The sequence below is a fragment of the Homalodisca vitripennis genome, chromosome 2 (assembly GCF_021130785.1).
Source record: "Homalodisca vitripennis isolate AUS2020 chromosome 2, UT_GWSS_2.1, whole genome shotgun sequence".
Taxonomy (NCBI): Eukaryota; Metazoa; Arthropoda; class Insecta; order Hemiptera; family Cicadellidae; genus Homalodisca; species Homalodisca vitripennis.
In genome coordinates, this window is record NC_060208.1 from 124,648,244 (window position 1) to 124,666,707 (window position 18,464).

The following is an 18,464-nucleotide window of genomic DNA, read 5'->3' on the forward strand; positions in this document are numbered from 1 at the left end:
CGAGTATTAAGGATCATAGGGGTGTAAGCATTACAGTTCACAAGTTAACCTATTGTATTGTTGGGGTTACAAAGAACAAAATAGAACACAAATTTATTAAATATAGAGATTTTAGCAGCTTTGACCGAGAAAAAGTTGTAAGCGAGATAGCGGCTTGTGACTGGGATGATATATTGAACGAACAAGACGTTGATATTATGGAGGCATGGATAACAAATAATATTAGGAAAGTATATGACAAAAATGCCCCTGTAGTATGTAAGAAAGTGTCCAAGAAAAAAGCCCCATGGCGAAACGATGACATCCGAAAGATGACGAAGGTTAAATATAATTGGAAGTACAGGCATATAGATGACCGGGAGAGGTACAAAGAAATAAGAAACCGACTGAATAATATGATCAGAATGGCAAAAAAGAGATTTTTTTCTGATAAGCTTTCCTCTTCAAAACATCCAAAGGAGTTCTGGACATGCCTTAAGAAAAATGATATTGTAGAAACAAGGGTTTGCCTCGAACATTCCACCTGAACTTAAAGCATGAGATCAATAAATACTTTATAAACATGGTAGCTGGCCCGAAGATTGATAAAAGCGTATGGGATTTTTTTTGTAACCAATGGCCGAGAAGAAATCAGAGATAAATTTAAGTTTTATGCCGTCAATAAAAGAGACGTTATTTCGGCAATGAATGAAATAAAATCTAAAGCTGTGGACAGCGATGAAAATTTCGATTGGCATGATCAAGTCAGTGAGCCCCTACGCAGTCAAAGCCATTACACACCTGGTAAACGTTTCCCTGGTTGGCAGCGTGTTTCCAAAGTCATGGAAAACAAGTATTGTTCGGCCAATACCGAAAGGGCAAGCTGCCAATCAAGTAGACCAGCTAAGGCCAATTTCAATACTCCCAGCCATGTCTAAGATACTGGAAAATATTGCCATTCGACAAATAGACAGTTTTTTTGAAAACATCGGATATTTTACCGAAGCTGCAATCGGCTTCAGGCGCAATCATAGTACATGCACAGCCCTGACAAATCTTTTCAGTGATATGATTGACGCTAAAGACATGGGTAAATAAAACTCCGTTGTTATGTTGGATTATTCTAAGGCCTTTGATTCAATGGACCATGAGATGCTTTCAGCGAAGATGAGCTATTATGGCTTTGAATGGAGCGTAGTCAATTGGATAAGGTCATACTTAGACTCCAGGCTGCAGGTGACGCGTTTAGGGAGTGAAACGTCAAACCCCGCTTGTGAAGTATCGAGGCATTCCTCAAGGTAGTTGTCTAGGACCTATTCTGTTCAATATGTACACAGCCGATATGCCAAGCTGTGTGCAAAATTGCACAGTTCATTTGTGTGCTGACGACTCGCAGCTGGACTTGTCTTATGAGCCTTTGCAGTTGGTGTCAGCCATTGATATGATCAATGTCAACCTTGAAAAAATATTGGGGTGGTCAATGGCGATTGGGCTGAAACTAAACACAGGCAAGTGCACTGTGTTGCATACGGCGCCACACAACAGTTTGTAGTCCCTCAGTAAAAGAGGAGTGATGGTGAGGCTTGATGGCCAGAGTTTGGCTGTATTTGATAGGGCGAGGACTCTTGGCGTTGTGCTAGACAGCTGCCTCAGGTTCTCTGACCATTTCACGCATGCCTGTCAACGAGCACTCGGTAGATTGAGGGAACTCTACAGATTTAGAGATCTTCTGCCTGAGTCTGCGAAAACTACGTATCATGAAGTCACTAGTCCTGTCCGTTTTCGCCTACTGTTTCCCAGCCTACGGGAATAGCATTTCTGGAGAGGACATGCATCGTATTCAAAAGTTGCAAAACTCTGCAATCCGTTTAATTTTAAATTTTCAACGATTTGAGCATGTCTCTCCTTACAGATATGCCGTTGGGATGATGTCGGTAAAGACCGTCTGCAGGGTCATGACGTGCTGCATGGTCCACAAGGCTCTTGTTAATCAGGAGCCTCAGTACCTTAGTGAGAAGCTCTCATTTCGGGATGAGGTCTTTCAGCGCAGAACCCGCCATGGGAATCCTCTTCACTTTCCCAAAGTTAGGCTGGAGTTGGGAAGAAGGAGCTTCTCTTATTTTGGCCCGAAATTGTATAACAACCTCCCACCAAACGTGAAACAATGTTCAATAGCTACATTTAAGAATAAGATGATGCAGAATGTGCTTAATGTATAGATTTTCTTTATTTATTTGTATTTCATTTTCATATATATGTTGTATATAGTTGTTGTGAAAAGCTGTATGTAACTGAGAAACGCTTGATGAAAATAAAGACAACATTATTATTATTATTATTATTATTACTGTCCAGATCCCTTATCATTCTAGGGCCTACTCCTTCCACCGGTAATCCAGTTACCCCAGAATTACAATTTAATACAATCGGTACAGTATTGTAAGGATCTTGAAAGTTATTCAATACGTTAACATACCAACTTTGATTGTTATTACTCTTACAACATTATGGTAAACAAACATAAAAACTACTAATGCATGTATAGTTGGAAATTTCTAGATGCGAAATCGTCCATTCTTCCGACTAAATGGACGATTGGTTAGTAAAAATTTAAACTACAAATGTATTATCTTGTTTTTTCCAGTATATTCCATCATGTCTTTCTAATAATGAAGAGTATCAGTAATGAAAATATTTTTGGCATTAAAGAAATAGATAGTTATCTATATGGTAAAGATTTTCTAAGTTGAAAAGTTTTTATGGATTATATTGTTTAGTTTGACATATGGTACAAGGCGAATAAAAATGATAAATGACACTAATTACTGTTTCTAGATGTACAGAGCGGTATATATTTAGTCAAGTTGGTAACAGAGCGAGTTACAATGTGTTAGCTGTGTATAAATAAACATAATGGTCCCCGAAAACTTCCATCCTTAATTTTTACTTTACTCATCTTTACAATCGAATCTTCTCTAAGGAGATATTTTTCAATTGATTTCATAAGGAAATCGTCATGTTAATATAGAGTACTAATTAGTTCTTGTCTTTCATGTGAAATATTTAGATTTATTTCTCAAACCTAATTGTTATATCAATTATATTATTGCTGTTTAGAATTGTAGGAAAAGTTCGATAAAACATTAAAACTAAATATGTGAAGTCATTGGTTTATAGGAATCTGAAAATTAATTCAGCAAGCAAAAGATTTCGGTGATCAAAGTAAACAATTTTATGAACAATAAATATAACTAACGTAAGTGATGCACCCATATTATTTTATTCATGTATAATGTATTGAATTTACTATTAATTTTTTTAAGCGGGTATTTGTATGGTTGGTAAACTAGTATGTATTATATCTACGAAAATATTCCTTTAAAACTATGTAGCTCACGGTGTATGTTAGTATCAATAATGAACAATGGTAGTACAAATATATACTTATAGTATACCTTATAAGCGTTTTAAAAACATAAATGATTAAAAACATGTAAATATTTATACACATAAGCTAATGAACTACCTATGTATAGAGTTCTTGGTTTTTTAGCCTCAAAATATTGGCGCGAATTGAGCGTGGATGTGTTACGAGAAAAGTTGCATACAACCCAAAAGAAAGGAGTAGCCAGAAACCTTATACTGTTCTTGGGAGACGGAATGTCTATTGCTACCCTCACAGCGGCAAGGATATATCTTGGGCAGCTCAAGAAAGAAGCGGGAGAAAACACGTTCTTAAGTTTCGAGAAGTTTCCTTACACTGGACTGGCCAAGGTAGTTGTTTAGTTGCATTGTACATTTTTACTTTTAATGAACAAAACATCTTGCATACAACAAACAACAGATAACAAATAAAAGAAATACAATATCATAGAATTAGACTTTTACTCAAGAGTTACATAAAAACAAATGTTACAAAATGTAAAGCAAAAATTAAATAACTATAAAATTATATGAGGATATTTTAATTTAGGATCCTTTCTCAATAATTATCTTATAAAATCAGTGGCTAGTATTTAAAGTTTTGTCAAAAATTAAGTATTTTTTTTTAACTTTAATGAGAAAAATGAATGTATTAATGTAGTCTCCTAAGCGAAGAATACCGGTAACGTAAGTTATGAAGACTTGTAATTTTAGTGTTAAGAATCATGTACTCTACCAAGAAAAAAACTTAGAGTATGCGTACAATGTCCTTAGAAAATTCTCTGTATGAAGTTTAAATAATAAGCAAAGGACGAAAAAAAGGAAAATTTCGTAAAATATCTTAGAATTAAGCGTACATTAACCAACTAGAACTATAATTATGGATTTTTATTTTATTTACCCATAAATTATAAAATATTGTACCTTAAAAACTAAAAATAATTGATAACAAGGGTTTTAAATAGCATCAAACAATCTATACTGAAAACCTGAGGATGTAGATGCGATTTAAAATACTTAAAGAAAAAGGAATGCATTAAATAATAGATAAAAAGGTAATACAAAATAACATATCGTTAAGTAACTATCATACCATATTTATCACTCTAATACAAAGCCATATCACATTTCTTTTCTAATTAGCTACAACAGTGTAATCGTTAATTTTATTGTATAGGCGATCACAAATCAGGCACTGAGTGTAAGCTCGAACAAATTGGGTATCAACATATAAAACAGGTTTTATACATCGATATGCACAGTTCCTTTCCAACTGAAATTTATTAAATGTTCATTAAAATCATACAATAATAAAATTAAGCAATGTTACAGCTTTATTATTTGTAATACTGTACTAAATGAATTGTTGTTATTAAACCTGTATTAACATTGTTGTCAGTTAAATACCTACATATAAATAAATATTGTAAAAATCTTCTTTGAAGTATATAAATGATCATATTATTGATCATTTTCCGATTTCCCTGAGAACAGTCAGTACTGGGCGGTACGGACGATGTGATATATCCAGAAAATATCATTACACGTACCGAGAGAATTTAGAACACCTTAGTAATTTTACTTAATTAATTGAGAGTGCCTAAGTCTTCAATAGAATTCATTAATATTTTCCTTGGTTGTGTCAGACGTACTGCGCAGACTCACAAGTTGCGGACTCTGCTTGCTCAGCGACCGCTTATCTGACGGGCGTGAAAGGCAATATCTACACGGTAGGAGTTACGTCGTCTGTTGGCCTCAGGGACTGGCGAAACATGAAGAATGAATCGTACCACACCACTTCCATCTTAAAGTGGGCTCAAGACGCGGGCAAGGGCACTGGAATAATATCCACCTCCAGGATTACAGACGCCTCTCCCGCTGCCACGTACGCCCATTCCGCTTACAGGTATAAAGATTATCAAAACATGTGGAATGTTAGTTAATAATTTATGCAGTAATACAATTATATAGATATTTACGGCTATTTGTTATAGTTCCAAAGTATGTTTCGGTCAATCTTATGGTGTATATGATACTGTGAATTATAGTACAAAAATGTTTTAAGCAAGAATATTGAAAAATTGGCAATATGAATTTTTATAGATTACAAAAAGAAAATAAATAATACTAACAAGAGGTTTCCTTTCAATATATAAAACCACAAATAACCTAATATCAGTAATATAAGTATGTTTAAATTCAAATTACCGTACTAAAAATAGTCGTATACATTAAATTTTTAAGTGTAATATTTAAAACTAAAATAATAAGTGTAATTTTTAAAATAATCTTACCAGGTATCAAAGATATAGAAATTAATTTTTACAAATAACACATCATCATGCACAAAAGCGTATCACATAACACACAACAATGATGAAGCAGACAACATTTTAAAATATAACAGTTATATAGAATATAAAATCACTCTGTATTATACATTATGCAGCATTCAACACAATAAAACATATAACAGCACAAAACAACGTATACAGCACTCTATGTCAACACAAAACATCATACATCTCAGAATATCATTAAACATATATCATTCCAGATTCAGTGTTAGATCAGTTTTTCACACTGTTTATAAATACAGTAGCAATTTCACAGGAGGTGTCCACTTCCACTAGAAGAATTTACAACGCTCAATTCTCATTTATCTTTTAACAGTGAAACAAATAACCCATTATGAATTCCCCTGTGTATTTTAGTTCAATTAGTAATTGAAAGCATTTACAATAAATCTGTTTATAGAGAACTGATGTTTGTTTACAGGCTTCGTTATATTTTACACGTTTCATTCCGTACAAAAGTATATATATATATATATATATATATATATATTTGTATATATATATATATACAAATTTTATAGTTAATGTTTATGGTAATCACTAGAATACGTGTTTCTATTTGGCACATATTTTTACAGTTTTTGAATCGTGTCTTGTTGATGGTATAAGGCAGTTCAACATTAGATAGTGTACATAATGGTCACTTCTAGATACATTAAACCCACCAGTTGAATTTACACTGTGTGAAGTAAATTTTGATGTTTCATTCACATGTGGGAAACCTCCCAGTTCAAATTTCGATATATTAGCCTAGTATGAGCCCATGATTAGCCAAAGTATTGCATTTGTTAAAATCCTTTTATTAGTTTAGATTGGATTAATCAATATCCGTATATTTTCCTGTTATTATTATTTATTTTATAATAATATTTGTGTACTTTGATAAGTATATGCGTAATTTTGGCTATATATTTAGAACGGATTGAAACTAAGCATGGATATTTGGGAATGTTTGTCGTACGCTTCTTTGTGTTTATTATTATATGTTACTGCGTAATTAAGCGTGAGGTGTTTAATGATTGAAACATAACCTTATTTATATCAAGTAAATGTTTAAACATTATATATCGATTAGTTTACAGATGGTTTAAAAGACTAATAAATTAACTTTACTACTTATTTACTACAAACAGATTTGGCTTCTAGGACATTTTACATCCAGTTACGTAAATTTCTACATGTTACAGGATATTAGTTTTCTGTAAGATTATATTTTAAAAAAATTTCTTATTTAGCTTTATAAATGCAATGTATATAAAAAACACTTATAAACGTGTGTTAAGATCGGTTATGATTATTTCATGAACATATGAGTTCCTAATTGATTAAATCTTTAAAACAGCACTCTTTTATTTTATTTTTCAAATCAGTATTTAAAAAGTGACAGGCGTTTCAAAATATTTTGCACAATTGTTACGAGTGTGGTTTTTTCACAAGGGTGCAGACTGCAGTAGCCGTTTCTCAGTAACTCTTTCTCGTATTATAAAATTTAAAAAAAAACTGATTTAATTATATACATTTACGTTATTGTTATGATCCATCTTGCATTTTAATGTAGAAAAATGTTTAGCAAGTCACAGGCACCATGCTATTTCCAAAAACGATTTTATGGTTTTCTAGGTTATGGCAGACAGACTTGGATATTAAAAATGACCCAGATTATAGGGCAACCAATGCTACAGGAGTGAAGGATATAGCTTCGCAGTTGATGGAAAATAGTCCTGGCACAGGATTTAAGGTAAATTTAACCTAAAATTCAGGCTTATTTAAAATTTAACACTATAAATACGTCAATACAGGATGTTCTATACCAAAAACAAAACAACACAGATATTTTACATTCTCGAATTTGACCCGAAAATATAGTATAATTAAATATGTAAAGAATTATGGCATTCTATCCACGGTTGTATTTTAACACCACCCTTTATGATCCTATCCAGTTACAGCCCTACTGGAATTAATGTACGTAATTCTAATGACAATGCCCATAATACTCAAGGTGAAACTGACTACCAACAGTTTTTAATTAAAAAAACTGGATTTACTCTAATATATTCCTGTGAGCCAAATCTGGTGTATGCAAAAAAATCACATAATAAATAACGATATATTGTCAAAACACTACTTTTCTCATTTATAATTTAATTTCTTAATGTAATCTAGGCCTTGTAAATAGATAACTGTATATTTTTTAGGTGATTTTGGGAGGTGGTCGGGATGCGTTTCTGCCCAATACAGAAAAACATGACCCCAGTATGACAGGTTCCAGAGGTGATGGCAAAAACTTGATCCAGACGTGGAAAAAATCTAAGGAAAATATGAAAAAGTCTGCGTCTTACATAAGCAACAGAGATCAACTGCTAGGGCTGGATGTAAATAAAACCGACTATGTTCTTGGTACGATATGGCTTAAGCTATGGCTAACACATTTATTACATACTGAAGATTTAATGAGATTATGGGAATAAAGACGAGTTTTATTTAGTCTTTATTCTATGGTACATTGATCTATTTACAGTAATTATTGTTGACAGGATTGTTCCAACCGGGTAACATGGATTACCATAAGCTTTCAAATAAAGCGCAGCAACCGACACTTGCTGAAATGACGGAGTTGGCAATTAAGATGTTGCAAAAAGAAGCCAAAGGCTTTGTGCTGTTTGTAGAGGGCGGTAGGATAGACGTTGCTCACCACGAGAACAAGGCTCACTTAGCACTAGATGAGACTGTGGAGCTGCATAAAGCTGTCGAGGTATTTATATTTCAGTGGCTGTTTCCATTTTTCAAATAAAATAACTTGATCTAAATTCTTTCTAAGATATTAAGTAGGTTACCCTTCGATCTAATAACCTAAACTTGTCATGCTTTACCATGCTGCAGAGAGCTGTCAGTATGACAGATGAAGAAGAAACGCTCATTGTGGTGACCGCAGACCACGCACATACAATGAACATTAACGGTTACCCCCAAAGAGGTGGTGATATCCTTACCTATATTCAAGGCACCGAAGACCAATTGTCGTACTCTACTTTGTCGTATGCCAACGGACCTAATACCCCACGCTTCAACGAAGAGGGGAACGGGCAGCACGATATTTTCACTGATAAAAGAGGTATGTAAAATAACTATTAGTACCGTACAGTAAAGATGGCTTCATATATGTTATTTGATATACATAGATGGAATAATCATGTAAACCAAAATCATAAGCAATAAGGTACACTAATTTGAATGTAAATATGATATTTCGTATTCAGGTGGTAAGTATAAGTAACTACTAAAGTATTTTTGAGGTATTTTACCACACGTAATATACGTTAAATCTATTTTTATAAAATATAAAAACTCACAGAATCCAAAGGAAAATACTTTTTTCATTATAGTTTCCATGCTGAAGTTTATTCAGAAAGTGAAATCGGAGAGGTCACGCAATGTTTTACCACATGTTTTATACATATTTTTATACATTTATTACGTATATCAATGTCGTTATATTAAACCACAAATTAAATTCTCATGGGTTTTAATAACTCGTACTTAAACATTATTGAGTTAATTGAATCAAATTTGTTTTAATTTACTCTTATTATTTTTGGGAAATTATTGTTTTAAGAAACGTGTGATCAGAAATCCACTATTAAATTATATTTGGTGTGAGTATTACTGGTTCTAAAGGAAACTGTTTATTAGGCTATGAGATTACCTGTTACGTCTGTAGAGAATAACGTAAAATATACGTCAGGAGTTAACCATGCTTAGAATGCAATTTCCGACTGGAAAACAGGGCAAACTTCGCCATATTTCTAAAATAAATGGCATTGTTAACTCTCCTGATATAAGTGATAGTCAATGATGATATATAACAACATAAGTGATATATATATATATATATATATATATATATATATATATATATATATATAAAACCTCCAGTTAAATATAAGATTTAAATTTTAAAACTAATTTTTTGGTACTATGAGCTCGGAGAGTAAAGGGATTTTAGGTACCTCTCTAATGAGTCAAATGTATGTCTAATTTGTGACGGTCTAATTAAATAGATCCAATTATGTAAGTAGCAAATGAATAACTTTAGCCCACGTCCTTAGCCTATGAGTTTACATAAATATGAAGTAATATAGTGGTGGGGTTCAAAGTTTTTTTTAACGGAACTATGCTTATAATTGGTACATATTATTACAGTGTCCGTAGCTAAGAGCTTCAGTTGTAAAGAAAAATTGCGTATAGATTTTATTTAAGGCTATGCACGTTTGTGAGCACTTCTTGTATTATCGACACCATAGCTGAGTTATAGCGTATATCATGGTTGAGTTATATTGGTAGCAAGTTTAACTCACCATTGGCGTCGATAATACCATTTTCCTGACATAATAAGATGTTTTGTCCTTATGTTTACTTAAATTACGTCTTAATGATCTTACACTGTATAAGACATTATAATATTTGTTAAAATCAATGATGTAGCATTTTTTATACAAAGTTCCTGAATTTGATAAATACATAATGCAACAACATAAATAATAGAAATACAGCGAACAGTTTGTTTGTATTTTATTTAAAAATATTTTTATAGTTATGTGCCAGATGTATTGGCCTATTTTAGCTTTACCCCTTAAGGATAGAAAAAGATAAGACTTTTACAATATTTATGAAAACTACGAATTATTTAATTTTTAAAGCATGTTATTATAGTGCGAACAGGATATACACATGTATATGTGTGTGTGTGTGTGTTTGTGTGTGTGTGTGTGTGTGTGTGTGTGTATTTATGTATAATAAATATAATTAGTAAATTGAATTGATAAAATAGTTTAAATATTTTCACAAATATTATTGGCAAAATTCATAAGTATAAAAATAATTATAATAACTTTATTACATTTTTTCCTAAATATTTGGGCATAATAAACAACAATCGATGTACTTAACAATAAAATATCTTGGAAACACTGACCTCTTGTAATCATAGCATGATTTCAATCCCAACCGTATGCGATAGGGGTCAATTAACTTAATAAGTAATAGATTAGATGACACAGTAATCATAGAGTCAGACACAGTAAAGGTTAAATTGAAACTTGTCGGAAAGTGATAAATTAAAACCTAATTTATTTTTAAATACATAATAAATTTTAAAATAAAATTCACCCTTACAAATTTCTATTTTCCTTCATTTTTCGTGACAGTAAAATTCGGTTTTGAAGTATCTTAGATATTATTGACTTTTTATTATCAAAAGGTATACGAAAAGGAGCAGAACGTAGGTTGCACGTTCATTAACTGAAAAAATAAAATATTTGACTCAATGACGGATTATTGTATTTGATTAGCGATGAATGACTTTACAGTACAATAGGTAACTAAACACTTTCCGGATTTTACAAAAATGGAACACCAATCTTTAATCTTTGCGATCACGCTGATTTCTTTTCTGTATTGACATACTGATATATTCAACAAGAAAAGATATAACAAAAGTTTAATACAATAATTTGATACATGAAATAGTAACATGTCTTTAGTTTGGTACATGTAAATAACTTTTTGTTTTATTTCATCACTGTAATAATAAATGTATATGTTAAAATTTCTTATTACAGTGATACGTTGAATACGATTTTGTATATTATGTTTAACACTGATTCGTGAAGAATTAGTAAGATCACGTTTAAAATTGTAACCTTTGACTATAATTTACGTAAATAAAGTAGATTTTTCACGTAAGTAATGATGAAAGCTTGCGTTTATGTATGTATATATTACTGTGTACATAAATATATTTTTTGTTGTTAAAAAGCTATAATTTGAAGTTCTGGTAGTTCTAGTTGTTTGACTTTAGTCAAATAATTTCTTTATTTCTCCTAAACGTTTCCTGTTATATTGTATTTCAATAACAACAATAAAATATATTTGATACTGTCTAGTTAAATTCTATGGTTTTCACCACGATCACTCCATGGACAGACATACAAAAAGAAAGATAGGGGAAAGGAGAGAGAGAGAGAGAGAGGGAGAGAGAGAGGGAGAGAGAGAGGGAGAGGGAGAGAGAGAGAGAGAGGGAGAGAGAGAGGGGGGGAGGGGGAGGGGGAGAGAGGGAGGGGGAGAGAGAGAGAGGGAGGGGAGAGAGAGAGAGAGAGAGAGAGAGAGAGAGAGAGAGAGAGAGAGAGAGAGAGAGAGAGAGAGAGAGAGAGAGAGAGAGAGAGAGAGAGAGAGAGAGAGAGAGTGAGAAAGAGCTATTCTGATAAATTTATATATATATATGAGATCGGAAGACCAAATACCTGTCAAACGACCTTTATTTTCGTTAAATTGTATAAATGGCAATAGCCTTATATAATTTCAATAAACATTGAATCACAAAAAGTACTTGCTCTATTCGAAAAAGTAAGCGCTCTGTGGTGTAATGGTAGCACATTCACCCGGCAAGTGAGAGATCCGGGTTCGACTCCCGGCGGAGCAAGTACTTTTTGTGATTGAATGTTTATTGAAATTACATATATATATATATATATGTATGTATACATATGATTATAAATAGAGTTGAATATTCCTACTGCCATATTTGTTATGCAACATTCATAGATACAAAAGTTATAACAGATGTATTTAAAAACATTATGAGCTAGGAATCTAGTCCCTTAGTCAACAGTCGGTGAATAACGCTGTAGGTAACGATTCCTTCCTACATATTAAACTAACGTAAGATAGAAAATTATTTGGATGGGAAGTGATTATAAGGCAACAAATAATAAAATAGTTTATAGTAATAGGTCGATGACATAAATAGATACCTTATGAATACCATAATTAATATTAGGGATATAGAATTATATAACTGCATTTTTACACACTATAAAAGTCTATCTTACCCAAAAGATAATATTATTGTCAACGAAATAAGGTAGGAGTACTCTTCACCATGTGTTGAGTAACAGGCTTCGCTGAGTGCACCGTGCACCTGATAAGACAATGAGACTACCACTTCACCTTTTTATAGGTATATCCGAAGTGAAAACAATGTTACCATTCTTCTTGAGCTTCTTCGTGCCGAATTGAGAGAGACTTGATACTTTGATACTTTATTTATTTATCCTTCCATGGTTTGGACCAATGGTCCACTCCACCACCATGAAAGGCAACAAATATTCATATGTAATACAATGTTTGAGCAGTAGTCTGATTTTACAAATTACATTTCTTTATATCTATTACCTTATTCTATTTTAGTATGTGTTATAAAACTATCTGTTTTTTTATCTACAACAATATTGTTACTTAAATTATATATCCTATATATATATATACAATCTTATCACTTAAATATACCCTACTTACAGTACAGTTCTATGTTTTACTATTTACTTTATATGTTTATTCAATACCAACATTCTTTTTTTTCTTTTTTTTGTATGGTTTCAATTCTAAATTCCTATATGTATAGAAAAAATTAATCTTACACAAGAAAGAATAATTTACACAGTATTGATGTACTATGAACTTATAATTCATATCTTTCTAAAAGTTTCATTTTGTATTTTCTTAACAAAGCTGCATTGCTTTCCCTATCACTTTCCCGTAGTTCTCTTTCTAGTACATTCAATAATCTAATAGATGTCACTAAGAAGGACTTACTGTAGATAACAGTTCTATGAATCGGAATTTGTAAAGTTATCCCTGAAAAACGAGTATGTCTAACATGTACATCAGTCATTCTTTTGTGTCTTTCAAACAAATACACTGGTTGTTCATTTTTAAGTACTTTAACTGCCAATTTCATTATATTCAATTCCATCCGCTCCTTAATTTTCAATAAACCAAGGTCTTTATAATATGGTGTTACATGTTGATCCCACCTTAAATTATAGATATATCTTATGCATGCATTTTGCGCTTTCTGTAACTTATCAGTTAACTCATTATTTATGTCACAATAAGCAGTATTTGCATAATCAAAAATAGGTAATACTAGTGTTGCTACTAGAAGCTTCTTAATATAAATTGGAGGATTAAAGCTCAATTTTCTAAATTTATACAAACACTGGAATACCCTCCAAACAATATAATTTACTTGTATACGCCATGATAAATCATTAGACATTCTTAAACCTAAATTGACAATTGAGCTCTCTAAATTTAAATGTACATTGTTTATCATCAAAGGTGTCAAACTCTTAACATCAATGTGAGGTAGCAACCTTGAGGATCCAAACAATACCGGCTTACACTTTGTTATATTAAGCTGTAATCCATGATCTTTACACCATGTATGTAATGTACCCAAATCCGCATTCATACAGTTAACAGCATCATTTACACATTGAATATTAGGCCTACTGTTTAAATATAACTGAATATCATCTGCATACATCATATATTTACAAAATATAACATAACTACCAATCTTATTAATGTATAAAGAAAAAAGCAAAGCAGAAAGTGTGGATCCCTGTGGAACACCTACAGAGTGAGAGAGAGAGAGAGAGAGAGAGATATTTATTACTTTAGATATCTAAAATCACGTTTTCGTCAATCATACTAGCTACAAATGCATACACTAATAATGATATATTTTCAATTTGTTACCCTCAATGGGGGGTGAGTCGTAGTTCAAATTTTTTTATACCACATAAAATCTTGTAACATCTAATTTATAAAGACTTGGTTAGTCAATAAAACATACACTTAAAGAATTTGAATCTGTCCCCATGAAATGGCAGCCCCAAACGTATAATCTTGAAAAATTATTTGCTTTAATTTCATATCTTACTACAATCATTCAGAATATGAAGTGGAAGGCTAACAAGTCAAGAACAATACTTTTTTTACTACAGAGATCACTTTCATGGAGAAGATACTTTTTAATGTTTTCTTATACCTTTTACATTTATTTACAAATTATTTCAAATGGAAACAAAACAATGAAAAAGTTTAATCTTTTATCAAATCGGTTATGACTACTATATCATGAATATTTTTGTTAAATAATTTTGAGATGATCACTTCCATGCCTCAAATTAAGTTTGAAAATTGCTCTCCATGGAAATCCATGCAGTAATTCAGTATATGTTCAAACATGATCCGGACATTTAGAAATGTTACATTTCTAATTATTCTGCATTCAGTCTCCATTCTCTCTTTTTACTGTTCAACATATTCTGGCTTTGAGCTGTATACCACTGATTTAAAATGGCCCCACAAAAAAATCTAGTTAGTTTATGTCAGGTGACCGAGCAGGCCACTCGATACTCATTCTCCGGCCAATCCAATGATTAGGGAATTGCTGGTCTAACGAATACCTGACAACTCTTACATGGGGCTGTCAAATTATGGCAAAGGACTCGAACTTATTTAAAAAATAATTTATATTTAAACATGAATACAATCTGTGTAATTAGCAAGTTATTGTAGGTTACGCCATTCAAGTTGCGATTTATAACAAATGGTCGCAAGATAAACTACCAATCATACCGACCCACATGTTTAATTTCAGTCGGTGTTGGATATGACCTTCCTAGTACCACTGAGGGTTCTCCTGTGCCCAATACCTGCAATTATGTCAGTTAACTTGTCGATTTGAAGTTTAGATGAAGTTTAAATTATGCTTCCGAAGTAAAAAGTATATTGTGCCCTCGGTTTGAGCCTCTGCGTTATGACCTCACAAAATTCTAACATTATATCTAAATCATCTCCATTCAGACCAGAGTGATATTATAAGGGTAAAATGTATTACACTTGTATGCCTTCTTCAACTTGGTGACTAACCTAACTGGTAAGTTGTGTTTACGCATATCACTTCTAGCTGACTGTCGTGGGGTGGTAAAATAATCTGGTAAAACGCCTACATCGACTACTTTAGTTGTATTGGGTCAACTTGTTCTGGGCTCGTCTGCAACAGTTACAATTCGCTGAAACTTCTGAATTAATTCAGTGACGGCTGTGCTATTAATAGTATGGCCACGGTGAATTTCATTAAACGCTTCTATAGCACCAATGTAAGTTCCTACTTGTCCATAGAGTAGGACGAGATCTACACGTTCTTATACAGAAAAAACAGGTTTTAAGTACCCAAGAAACTCGATTACTAAAACTATACGCACTACTTATCGTCCTTGCTAAAGAAAGACTTCAATACACCACAATATCAATTGGTAAGTAGATTTATATAAAAAACAACACAACATTACAAAAGACTGCAATCGAACGAAGCACAAACATACTCTAAGTTGTCAAATAATGCTCCACTGTTTATGTATGTATCTTTATTATGCCAACATACGCTCAGCTGACCAAAAATTCTCAGCTGTTTATATAACTATCTCGATTCCTTATAGAAAAGGAATTCCTAAACTACACATTGAAACTTTACGTTTTGTGTGTTATCCTAATAATAACGTACCTACTTCATACTCTGAATTAAAAACTAAACTCAGTAGGAACTCAGTATTGGGCAACTAAATAAGTCGGACCTTTCGAGCGAACTTTTAGACATTTGTTAAACTGCTTGGATAAAACCATTTCATAAGTGAACCACACATACAAGAGGGTATCAGTTTTTCCAACTACTTTATTTCTAATACGACAATACTTATCTGCAATTTCCCATACAAGTTATGTCTTAATTGATTTTTGTTATTTGTTAAATTAGGCCTCTATGTTACGAATCAAATTAATGATCATTTCCGTTTAGGGCTGCCATATCTTTAGAGTGGTCTAATTTCATTACTTTAAATGTATTTTTATTGAATAACTAAGACCTTTAAATTGATATTTTAAAAGACTATAAGTGATAGTTTGATAACTTTTAGTTACCCCTCCCCTTTCCCCTTAAGGGAACAAGAATGTGAAAACTATCATTAATATTGTAACCTGCCTAGTTAGTAAGAGTGCCGCAAACGGTAAAATAAAAGTTCACGTGATAAAACTATAACAAACGGTTTTGTATTATTTTTTTAATGAAAATTACTAGGAAAGTATTACAAAACATATGGTATTTTTAAAATCAGTAGAAATCTGAACTCTTTCTATTAGGTAAAAATGGCTCTTAGCGTTAAAAACAACTTACTCCAACCATGCTTGCTCGTCTTTAAATATTTTCTATTATAATATTTTAAAAGTAGAAGAAATTTTACGCAGATCTCGCCTGAAAAACTTTCCAATATACCTACTAATAAGAGATCTGATTTTTTAGCACAGCGAGTGAAAGACGCAACCAAAAATTAACATATATTCCCTCCACATAAATATCAAATGTACGTCGATACTGTTACGTCGAACGTACTAATAGTGTCTCTCAGGTTCTATATATTTTTATTGTTATCATGATTGTTAAATCCTTTCGAATTATTTAGTTTAAAGTCAATTTACAAAGTGATCATTTCATTGAAAAACACGTTTTAATTAATTTGAGCTACGTTATTGTTAGTTTACCCGGTCCGAGACAGTTATTCGATGCAAGTACAAAACATTCAAGACAGTCAAATTATACGTTAACTATATCGTTTCACCTTTCTTTGTGTTCCAGACGATCCGCACTACACCTTCCAGACAATCAATCTCCTAAAGGCTGAGACCCATGATGGACAGGACGTCACTGTGTTCGCTAGAGGTCCTTGGGCCCATCTCCTGGTCGGCAACTATGAGCAAACAGTCATTCCCTACGCAATGAGCTATGCGGCTGGATTCGGACCAGCAGTAGATGTACTTGACCAAGAATGATAGTAAGGAAGAGCTTGTTAATAGCTGCTAGAGTATATAGATGTCTTCACTCACTATTTCGTCTAAGGATGTGAAGCTTTCCTTCTTTTTTTGAGATTCTCCATCATTAATTTTCTTCAATATCCTAATACTTCGTAAATACTTAATTACTATCACTTTATTCATCAAAGTTATGTTTGAACGGCCCCGTATACATTGTACTACCTTATGCATTTTAACCAATTTGTAATTAAAAGCCAATTTTAATAACTACCATCTTTGTTTTAGCTATATGAGAACATATTTGGACCTTACATTACTGTACTCAAACATGGTTTAATAGATTTTCGAGTAATTTAAGTTTTACGTAAATATTTTTTGCTTTTTAGATCCAAATTTTTCTTATGTTTTAAAACTCCAACTTTTTTATTAAAGAATGCTCTTAAGCACATACATCCGAGTGATATAGTATAGTACATAAACTATATTATTTGCAATATATTTTTTTCAATTTATATCAGTATACTGCGATATACCTTAATAATGATCCAGACTAAATTCTAACTGCTTAAGCTCTAAGTGTTCTTACTGTCATATTATCAACACCAATATATAAACAATCCCTTTAGTTATCTTGTAATCAGATGAATGTTAATAAAAATGTCTGAACTGAAAAACAATTTTCTTTAGTATTACTTATATGTAGATTTGTAAAAAAAACTGAGCCCACGGAAAGAAAACATCAAATCATGAGTATGTACCTCCTAATTGTTTACAGAGATATAGGCAGCTTAGGTCATACTGTATATAGGAACTCCCTATTTCGTAAATTCGAAACTTTCAGGTTTAGGTAAACACGACTTTTATAAACATTGCTATACTAATTAAACTATTTTAAAAATCCTTATTTTTATAATAACCAGGATTAAAAGGAAGTAAAAAAATTATTTATATGTACAGTTTTAAAATTGTTTACACGTTTTGTATGAA

At 32.1% G+C, this 18,464-nt stretch overlaps 1 protein-coding gene across 1 annotated transcript; it reads left to right on the top strand.

Moving 5' to 3' along the window:
- Positions 1–683: 683 nt before the first annotated feature.
- On the top strand, positions 684–18,158 carry LOC124355797 (membrane-bound alkaline phosphatase-like). The gene is made up of 8 exons (XM_046806950.1): positions 684–783; positions 3,533–3,753; positions 5,049–5,308; positions 7,380–7,497; positions 7,958–8,159; positions 8,297–8,514; positions 8,643–8,874; positions 17,302–18,158. Exons 1-8 carry the CDS (start codon positions 684–686, stop codon positions 17,493–17,495), a joined length of 1,545 nt encoding a protein of 514 aa, XP_046662906.1. The 3' UTR covers positions 17,496–18,158.
- Positions 18,159–18,464: the final 306 nt, after the last annotated feature.

Coding starts and splice junctions, on each gene's coding strand:
- LOC124355797 (XM_046806950.1), top strand. CDS start 684: ATGAATGAAATAAAATCTAAAGCTGTGGACAGCGATGAAAATTTCGAT. Junction 7,498..7,957: donor GTCCTGGCACAGGATTTAAG/GTAAATTTAACC, acceptor TATATTTTTTAG/GTGATTTTGGGAGGTGGTCG. Junction 8,160..8,296: donor TAAAACCGACTATGTTCTTG/GTACGATATGGC, acceptor TATTGTTGACAG/GATTGTTCCAACCGGGTAAC.